This window comes from Bos indicus x Bos taurus, chromosome 6 (assembly GCF_003369695.1).
Source record: "Bos indicus x Bos taurus breed Angus x Brahman F1 hybrid chromosome 6, Bos_hybrid_MaternalHap_v2.0, whole genome shotgun sequence".
NCBI classification, from domain to species: Eukaryota; Metazoa; Chordata; class Mammalia; order Artiodactyla; family Bovidae; genus Bos; species Bos indicus x Bos taurus.
In genome coordinates this window covers 4,446,473-4,459,521 of record NC_040081.1, presented here as the reverse complement: position 1 = coordinate 4,459,521, position 13,049 = coordinate 4,446,473, and the positions used below count along the sequence as shown (strand labels likewise).

Sequence of the window (13,049 nt, the reverse complement as noted above, 5' to 3'; positions counted from 1 at the left end):
ATGGCAGCCCACCAGATTCCCCCCGTCCCTGGGATTCTCCAGGCAAGAACACTGGAGTGGGTTGCCATTTCTTTCTCCAATGAATGAAAGTGAAAAGTGAAAGTGAAGTCGCTCTGTCGTACCCGACTCTTAGCAATCCCATGGACTGCAGCCTTCCAGGCTCCTCTGTCCATGGGATTTTCCAGGCAAGAGGACTGGAGTGGGGTGATGGATGCTGTCTAGACTGATATAAATACCATTTTTCAGGAGGTTGAAAGAAAAACAAGAACTTTTTTCTTCCTCCAGGAATTCTTAAAACAACGGAAGTTGTTTAATAATTTGTGTTTTGTTAGAATGTATTGCTAATCTACATAGTTCTAGGAATTATCATGATAGCTATACTTCTGATTAAATACCATTTTTCAGGAGGTTGTAAGAAAAACAAGAACTTTTTTCTTCCTCCAGGAATTCTTAAAACAACAGAAGTTGTGTAATAATTTGTGTTTTGTTAGAATGTATTGCTAATCTACATAGTTCTAGGAATTATCATGATAGCTATATTTAAAAAAAAAAAGTGTTAGTAGCATCAGAGTCTAGGTGGGGTGAATGAAGTGAGTCAAGGTAATCAAGTATGCTGGCTCCTTATTCTACAGCTATAAATAGACTTTTTGTGGGTCTTGTAATATTTGAATTTCCTGATCTACCTATTCAGACTTCTAGAAATTTTGCAAATGAATCATAAATGAAAGGTGAGTTTAGCAGATATTTATTTCATCTTGGGGTTTTCCAACTTCCCTGAACAAATACCTGTAACTTATTCTAGAACAGCAGTTTACCATCAGTACAGATAAGATATACTAAACACATTGATGGTGAGATGGCAGACACGTCACTTCTGCCCATGGGTGGCACTGGTTGACTGCTACTGCTGCTGCTAAGTCGCTTCAGTCGTGTCCGACTCTGTGTGACCCCATAGACGGCAGTCCACCAGGCTCCCCCATCCCTGGGATTCTCCAGGCAAGAACATCGGAGTGGGTTGCCATTTCCTTCTCCAATGAATGAAAGTGAAAAGTGAAAGTGAAGTTGCTCAGTCGTGTCTCACTCTTAGCTACCCCACGGACTGCAGCCTACCAGGCTCCTCCGTCCATGGGATTTTCCAGGCAAGAGTACTAGAGTGGGGTGCCATTGCCTTCTCTGACTGGTTGACTAGCCCCAGGTAATTTTTCTCACTTAGATTAAACATTTGGATTCTCTTGTCCAGACTTCATGAAAACAATACCTTTAGGTATCTCCTTCAAAGCAAAAAAGTAGAACTGAGTACATGTAGCTGTGTGAACTTCTGAAAACCATCTGCTAATTGCTAAGCTGACATGCTATGCATTTCTGCTGAGAGACTGGGTTAGCAGGCAGTAAGTTTGAGCAAGCAGGGTGGGCCCCAAATTCCATCCTGTGATGAATGGTGTGCACAATTAGCTACCCAAATCATCATTTTTGAGTAACTTCTATTTATTACAGTGGTAAAAGAGAAAAGAAAAATCTACAGTATAAAACAGAATAATTTCTTACATTTCATTAGACACTAAATGAGAAAAAAATCTCTTTGTACTAAATGAAAAAAAAGAGAAAAAATTCTTTTTATGGCTCATCACTTTTTATCTGTGTTTAAAAGTGACAGTTGAAGGTATAGATGTGGGAGATGAAATCTCTTCTTGTTTGAAGTACACTTTTATGTTTTCTTACTACTCATAAATAAGAGTAAAGCATTATGCCTATTAAAGCATAAATGTCAGGATCACAATTGGCTATTGAACATATTACGTTATCAGTAAATTACATTAGTTAGTTAATTCATCCACTCAACAAATATTTAAGAACATATTATGAGCCAGGCCCTGTTCTAGGCACTTTGAATACAGCAGTGAACAAAAGAGAGACACTCAGGGCCCCCTTATGACTACTGTCCTTGTGTGTCTCCTCCTTCAAACAATAGGTATTGATAGTAAAGTTATATAATTGCATTCTTACAAAGATGAATATGTTAATATTAATACGAAATGTTTTTTCGACCTAAAACTTTCAGTTTTTTCCCCTCTGACCTTAAGAGAAAGTAAGCATCTCAATGGGCCACTAAAAGTATTGTGAGTACTCAACATTGGGTCTACCATGCCTAGCAGAGATGTCTGCCCTGCAAAAATCCTGCCCACATGGCGCTTACAATCAAGACTGGGAGATAGCAAGCAAATATGATAATAAACATGAGATATTTTGCATGTATTAAATAGCAATGAATTCCAAGGAAAAACTAAAACAGGAAATTTTAGAGGTGTAGTATATAATTTTAGTTAGGATAACCAGAAAAATCCTCTTTGAGAAGATGACATTTGTATCAAACTCTGAATTTTACTCAAATTAATTTTTCTTATTGAGATTTCAGGATTATAATCATGAGCTATTAAGTGTTTACGTATTAAAAGTTTTTATTTTGTTGACTATAAAAGCAGATACACAGAAATTAAGGTTATATATGAGCTTCTTGAGTTAAAAACAGAGTTCTTGACTGTTATAATTTATACAGGCTTTATATCCTTATGTCCACATTTAGAGAAACAGAGAAGAGAACTAATAAGCGATGACATACCAAAAGTGGGAGAAATTTCAAGTATAATCTCAATTAATGTCAGTTCCTCTCATTCATTTGCAGAGAATTTCCAGCAGAGAATAAGAGAGAAAATCCACTTGCCCTGAATCTGTATCTCTGAACATTGATTTTCTCTCTTAAAGGATAGAGAAGTACACTGTTTATGAAGTCAACCTCCAATTTCTCACTTTATCCTGAATATTAGCTTGCCTCATAAACAGATCAAATACAGCATCACATTTGTAAAGCATCCCATTAGCTGTACAGGCACATCGTTAACACTCTGGGAATCTTTAAGTTACACCTCTGGAAACTCCTCAACTACAAGATGTCACACAGTCCAAAATGCAAGCCCTGAGCACGTGTTTAAGGCCAATCACCTGCTCACTTTAGCAGACAATTTCTGTTACTTTGGCCAAGAAATACCTAGCTTGAGAGATGAACATTTCAACTCCTACAGGTATTTCTATGTCCATGTATGAAAAAGTCAACAGCAAAGGGTTTAGTTTTTTTCCTCTGAACAAGTCAGCAGTCCCTTTCCACAGAAAATTAAGGTTTAGTCCATGAAACAACACACAGACACACACACTCACAAGTCATTCTTTTGCAGCAATTCAAAGGTGGCTCCTTTGAATAGTTAAGTTGGAGCGAAGGCATTAAAATCACCGGCATTTTCTTAATCGAGCTATCCCCACTCTCCCCCCTAAAAGGCTTTTTCTCGGAAAGGCCGTCATTCTTGGATTTGGCATTTAGCCTGCTTCCATATAGTCTGCTTCACACCTAGCAGCTCCACAGTGATGACTTTAAAGTGCAGTCTGTTTCCTCAGGAAACTTTGTGGTTGACCAAGACATACACTACTCTTCGCAACCACCCACTTGTTTTATTCGGTTCTTTGAACTACCAAAAAAGAAATTCTTACTCTCTTTTATAATATCTCCTTATCTTTTTCATGACAGTCTTTGCAGGGACACGAATTCACCAAAAAATCCTTAGCCAAGTATAGCTGAACGAGGAATATAGGAGAGATTTATAAAATTACAGAGACCTTTTGTGCAAGCCCCCAAAGCCTGTGAGCTGCATTGCAGCGTGAGTGGATTTTGCTGTGAGTTTCAACCCAGAATGTACTCTTTATACAGAAACCTCACATTTGACCTCTCCAACTTCACCTGGCTTGATACCTTATTGAGGCGTTTTATTTCACATTCATAATGTTGCTTCTTGTGGTTCATGAGGGCATTTTTTTCCTTCAAAAGGTTATTCTCTATCTTCAATTCATGTAATTCTCCATTTAGGCTCTCCTTTTCCTTCTGAAATAGAAAGCAAGAAAACAAATTCCAAATCAATAACATTCAGATGAGATGATTTTGTAGGACTACTACTGAAATTAAAACAACAAAACAAGACCTACTAGATTTTCACTTAACATCCCACTTGAGTAATATTCTCTGGGTGGGCTTCCCTCATGGTTCATCTGTAAAGAACCTGCCTGTGAATGCAGGTGATGTGGGTTTGATCCCTGGATGTTCAGGTGATGTGGGTTTGATCACCAAAGAAGGAAATGGCAACCTACTTCAGTATTCTTGCCTGGAAAATCCCATGGACAGAGGAGCCTAGCAGGATACAGTCTGTGGGATCTTAAAACGGTCGGATGTGAGTTAGCAACTAAACAACAACAACTCTGGGTGGAAGTCAGGATGAGGATAGAAAAAATCTTTGTATTATCCTTACTGCTACTAAGTTTTGTGGCCCCAGAACAATATGTCAAAATCCCCACTCCTCACTTCTAAGGATCAAATAAGTCTGCAGAATAAGCTATTCCCTATGCGATGAAAGACTGATTCACTGAAAAATAATTGAAAGTTTTAAAATGCAAAAAGTGTTATTGGAACAAAAAATACCAATATCTCAAAGCCCTGTTTCATTCTGGCCTGGAGAGAGACAGAAGAGGATAAAGGATAAAACCTCAGACAATAAGACCCTACACCACAGATAATTACTCAGAGTGCTGTATTTTTGTGATGATTACTTTTAAAATGTACAAATGGGCTGGTCCAACTGCCATCACTCCTCCACTTCTCAGAACACCTTCAAGCAATCCAGTGTTTTAAGTACCTGAAGCAAGGCTGGTGGCTTAGACACAGGTTCTGGATTCAGACAACAGCTGTCTCCTATCTCTTAATTTTATATTCTGGGCAGTAAACTTTTTGTTGAGTGAATTGGATTCTTAATGAGAAGAAAATTTTAACCTAATAAAATAAATATTCCAGAATTTAGGTAAATCTATATGTTGAAATATATTGTTTTAATAGCTATTATTTCCCAAAACAATGATTTAAGAAATCAACTTTAGGTGAGTTGTTTTCTTTAAAAGTGAAAACATTTCTATTTGCCTTTGTTTAACCAGACTAGATCTATATGTACACCTAGAAAATTCACCAATCTTTTTCTAATTTAGCATAGCTTAAGAGAAAATTATTTCAACTAGAAAATGATCCAAATGGCATAGGGAAGAAAATAACCATGATTCCTGTGCTGGGTATAGATGGAACAGAAAGGAACTTTTACATGGCAGAAAGGGAATTGCTAAACTTCGCTTTTTTTGGACACTGTCAAAGATATTCTTAGCAAGGTGGGAAATCTGAAAAAACGTTGTCATGTACTAATTTGTGAAACTGCCTTAAGACTGGTACATGTTGTAAAACACAACCACTTCATCACAATATCAGTCACAAGACTTCACCTGAGAAAATTAGCCTTATTCTTCTTTTTCCTGTCTGAAAAAATGAGAGGCCGTTAGAGCTCAAAGGCCTCTGCCCTGTTCCTACAATATCCATGAAGTCCCATCAGTTCAGTGAAATTCAGTTGCTCAGTCGTGTCTGACTCTTTGCGACCCCATGGACTGCAGCACGTCAGGCCTCCCTGTCCATCATCATCTCCCGGAGCTTGCTCAAACTCATGTCCATTGAGTCGGTGATGCCATCCAACCATCTTATCCTCTGTGGTCCCCCTCTCCTTCTGCCTTCAGTTTTCCCCAGCATCAGGGTCTTTTCAAATGAGTCAGTTCTTCGCATCAGGTGGCCAAAGTATTGGAGCTTCAGCTTCAGCATCAGTCCTTCCAATGAATATTCAGGACTAATTTTCTTTAGGATTGACTGGTTGGATCTCCTTGCAGTCCAAGGGACTCTCAAGAGTCTTCTCCAACACTACAGTTCAAAGGCTTCAATTCTTTGATGTTCAGCTTTCTTTAAAGTCCTACTCTTACATCCATACATGACTACTGGAAAAACTTTGACTAGACTGACCTTTGTCAGCAAAGTAATGTCTCTGCTTTTTTTTTTTTTTTTAATTTAATTTATTTTTTTATTGAAGGATAATTCTTTACAGAATTTTGCTGTTTTCTGTCAAACCTCAACATTAATCAGAGGGGTGGGATGGGGAGGGAGATGGGAGGGAGCTTCAAAGGGGAGGATATATGTCTGCTCTTTAATATGCTGTCTAGGTTGGTCATAGCTTTTCTTCCAAGGAGCAAGTGTGTTTTAATTTCATGGCTGCAGTCACCATCTGCAGTGATTTTGGAGTCCCCCAAAATAAAGTCTGTCACTGTTTCCATTGTTTCCCCATCTATTTGCCATGAAGTGATAGACTGGATGCCATGATCTTAGTTTTCCGAATGTTGAGTTTAAATCCAAAATTTTCACTCTCCTCTTTCACTTTCATCAAGAGACTCTTTAGTTTTTCTTTGCGTTCTGCCATAAGGATGGTGTCATCTGTGTATCTGAAGTTATCTTGATTCCAGCTTGTGCTTCATCCAGCCTGGCATTTTGCATGATGTACTCTGCGTGTAAGTTAAATAAGCAGCCTGACAGCCTTGAAATACTCCTTTACCCAATTTGGAACCAGTCTGTTGTTCCATGTCCAGTTCTAACTGATGCTTCTTGACCTGCATATGGGTCTCTCAGGGGGCAGATCAGGTGATCTGGTGCTCCCATCTCTTGAAGAATTTTCCACAGTTTGTTGTGATCCACACAGTCAAAGGCTTCGGCATAGTCAATAAAGCAGAAATAGATGTTTTTCTGGGACTCTCTTGCTTTTTTGATGACCCAGTGGATGTTGGCAATTTGATCTCTGGTTCCTCTGCCTTTTCTAAAACCAGCTTGAACATCTGGAAGTTCACAGTTTACGTATTGCTGAAGCCTGGCTTGGAGAATTCTGAGCATTACTTTAGTAGCGTGTGAGATGAGTGCAATTGTGTGGTAGTTTGAGCATTCTTTGGCATTGCCTCTTTGGAATTGGAATGAAAATTGACCTTTTCCAGTCCTGTGGCCACTGCTGCATTTTCCAAATTTGCTGGTATATTGAGTGCAGCACTTTCACATCATCATCTTTTAGGATTTGAAACAGCTTAACTGGAATTCCATCATCTTTACTAGCTTTGTTCATAGTCCCATAACTATAAAGTCCCATAACTAAAAGTAAAACCAGCAGTCCACATTAAGAAAAGGCATCATCTCAATGCCACTTTCTAGTTCTCAGGAGGACTAAAGGACCGTTCCAATCTGGAGACTGGGGTCAAGTCCCATTTTCCCATGTGTTACTTATAGACATTGACAAGCCGTCTAAACTCTACACCTCAGCCTTCTCATCTCTAAAATGACAAAGGTAATATTTTGCTCACAGATGGGCAAAGAATGTTAAATGAGATGAGGAGGATGAGGCATTTTTCAAAAATGTTATCTTTTTAGGGTGACAAAAGTCATACTTATTTGTAAAGCTTCTTGTAAGGTGAAAAGCAGCTGTACAAAGATTTGTCAAATTATCAACAATAGCAGTAAAAATAAATCAGTATGAGTAAAAGCAAAAAAGCAAAATGAATTTTTTCCTAGGCTGCAATACCCTAGAAAAACACCCCCAAATCTGTGGCTTGGTTCTCCCTGCGGATGGAGCCTGCTGAACGGCAAAGGAGGAAGCGAATCCTTCTGATTCTAGAGACCTGGCCCCTGGTTTGGGCCCTTGCGAAACCAGTACACCCTGGCCAGTCGGTGGCAGGGGCCCCGCCCTCCTGGGGGCGGGGATTCGCTCCCGAGCCCTGCCCACCTCCGCACGCCGCAGCGGCTCACTGGTCCTGCAGTGCGGCGGGAAGCTCTCCCTCGGGCTCTGCAGCCGCTCCTTCTCCAGTGTTCTCAGGAATCTTTCTGCGGAATCCAGTTTCGATTTCAGCTCTGCGACCTGCAGGAGTGGTTCACAGACAGCTGCAGACACCTAGTCCGAAGCCCACCAACCCCTGTATTTTTCCCCAACCTAACACCCGGGGACAGAACTGGCTCACTCCTGGGCATCCCCTAGGGAGGGGCTCTTCTTCCCACTGTCCCAAACCAAGATCAGGTCTTTTGCTGTTTTAAAAAATGCTTCCTCTACAAGAGGAAAAAGCAAACACCAAAACAAATTGTAGGCCCCTTTCTCCAGACTACACCCCTTTGGAGGGAATAACCCCTTAGACCTTACGGGAGCCATCGAGCCTTGTCATTCTATTTTCAACTGGCAAGGTGTGCCTTGCCTGATCTGAAGAGGGCAGTGAAGGATGGAGATCAGTGAACGTGCTTACATTGCAGAACAACAGATATGGCCTTTGCTCCTCAGTAACCTACAGCACTTGACCTGCTGTGCGGTGCGTGCTAAGCCTCTTGACCTGCTATTAAATTCCAAATGAGGTGTCTGGGTGACAGGGGTCCAGCGAGAGAAGCCTTAGGATCAAGCACTTCATCAAAGATGGGGAGTGTGACCATTTTTAACCCTGGGTCTTCACGCAGCTGCAAGCCCTTTGGGAAGGTAACTAAATGTTTTCTCTGGGATCATGTGATTTAAAATTTGGAGACTCAAAAGCTGCCCCTCTGAATATTATTATATAAGGTGGCTTGGCCATGGCCTGGTGTAGTGAAAACTATCCTGCTTTTTCTAAATGTAATACTTTGAGTATCAAAATGGGGAAGAAAAGAGCAATTCTGCTGTATTTCTCACGTGTGGTCAAATTTCTTAATTTTGAATTATTTAGGGAATTTACTTTCTCTTCTCTCTCTTTTTGAAACATGAAATGATTTTAAATAATAAATTGACTTTTCCTCTTTAAATATATTTTTTTCCAAAAAAAAAAAAAAAAGATTATTTCTCACCAAAACAAAAGTTTCTTGTCTGAGAACATGCTTTAGAGAGAAGAGGGTTTTGCCCCATTTTCCCTCACTCACTGTTGGCATTCTTTCCTTATCTGTGGGAAACAGCTTATGCTATAAAGAATTAGAGAACCAGCCTTGTATAAAACAGTATGAACTTTAAGCCATCTCTCACCTCACATATAACTTTGTGCTTTTATGGCTGCTAGTAACAGAGCCAGGATGCTCTGTGAGCTATGATAAATGTGCGTAAGAACTTCGAGATATTGCTGGAGGCTATTTTTAGTATCTTTATTTTTACATTCTCCAGACAATTCACTGACACCTTTGCTTCCTTCATTAATCTTCAGTACCAAGAGGCCAGTAATACACTCAGCACCCTCCCCCTTATCATTTTTCAACAGATGGCTGGCTATTCACAAATCTCCTGTAGTTGAAATCAATGAAAATCTTCACATACTTGGCTCACTCAGATTATTGATTTAAAGCAAATACCAAAAAGAGAGGTGTTTACCTTTCTTTCATATAACTCTTTCATGCTTCTAAATTGCTGATCCCATTGCTGGTTAACTTCCAGGAGCTGAAATTATTAGAATTTGGTAAATTAACAAAGGATTCTACCCAGTTGGAAATTTAGTCAAAATGAAATCACTTTTTGAGGTAAGATTTTGGAAGTCATTGGTGAAGACAGTATTCTTTCCACCAAATTCTGGTAGATCTGGGATGAGTTAACACATTCACTTTTCATAATTGGCTCACATATGAAAAACTAGTACATCTTGACTAGTCAGCCAATCAATTTATTAGAAACTTTTAACTTTGCATACTTATTTGAATTTTCATCTTCTTTGTTCAATCCAACTAGAACTTGATACAAATTGCATTAATGGTTTTCTGTAATATTTATTCATCTTTGAAGTCTTTTTTCAAATCTTTCCATATTTTTCTATGTGCTTACCTTGACTATTATAATGTAATATTTCTTATAGCTTTTAAAGGCAGAATTTACATTAAAAATTCCAAGTCTCATTAACTGATAATCATTTGCTTGCAATAATGTGTTTATTTTTTTAAAAAATCAGTACATGATTTGTATAATATACTCAACTAATAGATAATATCACTTTTTTGAAAGCTTAGATTATTCGAGGAATAATAGTTTTGTCATAAGACAATTTTAAAAGCAACTTAGGCTGCAAACAATTTGAAACTTTGTTTCAAACTTCAAAACTATGTGCTAAATAGATGAAAGGAAAAACACTATGACCTCTTTTTTGTTTTCTAGTCAGGGAAGTCTACAGCTTTCTACTTTAAAATTCCAACAACTATAAATATAGGAGAGACATGGAGAAGATAGATATAATGACTAAAAAGGTAACAAAACTTTCTCTTAGTTACAAAACAAAATATCTCATCCAGAGTGGCAATAGCTAGGTAACTCTGATGCTAGAAATAAATATGACTTTTTAGTATAAGACTATATAATACTAAAAAGTCATATTTATTTCTATAAATAAATATAGAAATAGCTAGGTAGCTAGGTAACTCTGATGCTAGAAATAAATATGACTTTTTAGTATAAGACTATATAATACATTCACTTTTTAAAGTCATATTTATTTCTATTTATTTCTTATATTTAGTATAAGACTATATAATACTATTTTATAAAGATCCCCGAGCTGCTGTCATTTTAGGGACTAACATTTCTGTGCTCTGGCAATATTACTTTGCTGAAGTTCAGTACTTCCTCAGAAGAGCACACTATTTTACGCAGTATCAAAGAAGGGTGGAGGACACCGAAGAAGAAGACAGAAAGGCTGTAATATAGAAAATGACTTAGAAAAGGAAGTACCAGATTGACAACGCGGTGCCAGAATTGTTAGTTTTGTACCTCTTCCTCTGTCAAGGAGAATAAAGAAGTTCTAATATTCATTAAACTCAGAAAAACAGGACTCAAAATAATATCCATTACATACCCAATGACGTTTTAAAACAAACTTCTTTTGTGATAATGCTCCTTAATCCCTGTTGGTCAGATGCCAACTCATAATGTCATGGTACCCAAGTCAGCTATACAATAAAGCCTTAGACAGTTTGAGTTTCAAGGTGTGTCAAGTTGCAGAGCATTAACAGCCCAGATGATAAACTCATCTGGCCCATGTGGAAGAAACATCTAATTAAAAAAATTAAATTATAATTATTGAATTTATGGGTTTGTCATTTTTATTCATTTGCACAAGCACTGAGAGACCGAGTAAGAGACGTGTAGGTGAGTAAGAAAGAAGCATTTGCCCTCAGTACAGTGCAGTCTGTTACCCTGAAGACACATACTGCAGCCAACAACAAAAACAAAAGGCACTAGGTGCCTCTTATTCTCAGCATTCATTCATGGCCCATGTGGCTCCAATTCATATTGCAAAATTACCTCTTTTCTCTGCTTTTCCAGACATCTTATCTTTTGTTCAAGAGAATTTAAGTTCTTTCTTCTTGACGATTGAGCACACTTTAAAAAAAAAGAGCAAAGCAGAATAGTCTATCAAGTAAACAGGAGAAATGCTGCCTTTCACAAGCTCTCATGTTGTACTTTATAAAAATTTTGCTAAAATATTATCTCCTTCATAGAGAGCTGTTGATGAAAAAGCTTTATATTTTAGAAACTCTTTTATATGAATTAACTACCTAGATAATTATTGAATAAATTACAAATGTATCTATATAAGAGGTAAGCAAGAAATTAGAATTTTATGAATTTGGATTTCAATCATTTTCCCCCTAAAATGAAAATACAGAATATAATGTATATAGAAATCAGGTAAGTTTCATAGATAAATGTTAGGTATGTACTTGGTAAAATTTTAAAAAATTTACATAGACATGCCCATGATTTGGAGTGGCCCTAAAAGTCAGAGGAATGATAGAACCAAGAAAAGGAGACTAACACAGTATGTTACATGGAGACAAACTGATTCTGAAGCAATAATAATACATTAACTACTTCAGTGACCATCATATGATTATCTTAGAGAGGTGGGCCTAGGTTATCTCGTGTTGTGTAATTTTAACCAGCCCTATGTATAAAGCTGCTAGGTGACAAACTTAGATTAATAATAAATCATTGGCATGGTGAAAAATTAATCACTTTTTTAATTTTAAGAAAATATTATTCATTTAAAGAAAGCACAAAAATTCTGGAAACTGCCTACCATCTGTCTAAAGTGATCACCAGCAAAGTTCCCTAAAGTACTGTTTTCTCGTTCTAACTCAATAGTCTTAAAACCATTGCATGGCTGAATCATAAAGTAATGAAATGAATTGGATGGTGAGGGTAGTCTGGAAATCTGCCATTTAGTCTCAGGCTCAATAATTATTGTGGACTGAGAAATTGCTTAAGGGTATTCATCAACAATAAGAAATATTTTCAAAACATGTTGGCCTTTGCCAGAAATGTTACAAGAAATGCTGTTTTGTAATCTTCATGGAATTTCAAGGACTTTTTTCATTAGAAGTGATTTATACAATTATTTTTCTATCTTTGCTAACTCTTGTCTCAGTGTTTCGGGTTCCATGGTGTTTTACACCTCTATAGACGCTGTTCTTAGTTTTCTTAGTTACTTCCTGTTCAGACACAGGTGTAACTAAGACTGCGTTTAAAAAGAGGCATTCTTCTGCAGGTCAACAAAAATCAGGATGACTATACCTGCTTCTTGACCTCAAACTGGTTTGACCCAGTGCCAGAAGTGATATCGGTTTCCAGGGGAGAAGTATGTTGGGTCCTGCAATTGAGATTTCTGGTTTTTAGGAAGACTTCTAAGGGACAGAACTTATTCTGGATCAGAGCAGACTAAAAATTAGTCATAGCTGATTTGGAAAATGCTGCGAAGCAACCCTACTTAATGTGTGCTGGGCTTGGCGAAGCAGAGATGCAGAAAGACTGGATTCTAGACTAGCGTTTCTCTCACCACTAGGGTGCGTTCACCTGGGGGCTTGATAAACATAGGGCACCCAGAACACTGATCAGAATTTCTGAAAGGTAGCTATAGCACTCTATCTTCTTTTTAATAGACTTTACTTTTTAGAGCAGTTTAGGTTCACAGCAAAACTGAGTGGGGAGTATAGGGATTTCCCATATAGCTATTGCCCCAACACATGGGTAGATTTCCCCACTGTCAGCATCCTCTGCTGCTGCTGCTGCTGCTGCTGCTAAGTCGCTTCAGTCGTGTCCGACTCTGTGAGACCCCATAGACGGCAGCCCACCAGGCTCCCC

At 38.1% G+C, this 13,049-nt stretch overlaps 1 protein-coding gene across 1 annotated transcript in view; it reads right to left on the bottom strand.

The window, feature by feature from the left end:
* TNIP3 (TNFAIP3 interacting protein 3) overlaps positions 1-13,049 on the bottom strand; it is a 61,757-nt gene that overhangs the window by 27,286 nt on the left and 21,422 nt on the right. The window contains exons 3-6 of the mRNA XM_027543701.1: positions 11,211-11,288; positions 9,297-9,362; positions 7,713-7,844; positions 3,797-3,925 (exon numbers count right to left, since the gene is read on the bottom strand). Of these exons, the coding sequence (XP_027399502.1) occupies positions 3,797-3,925; positions 7,713-7,844; positions 9,297-9,362; positions 11,211-11,288 (405 nt within the window). The remainder of the gene's footprint in view (positions 1-3,796; positions 3,926-7,712; positions 7,845-9,296; positions 9,363-11,210; positions 11,289-13,049) is intronic.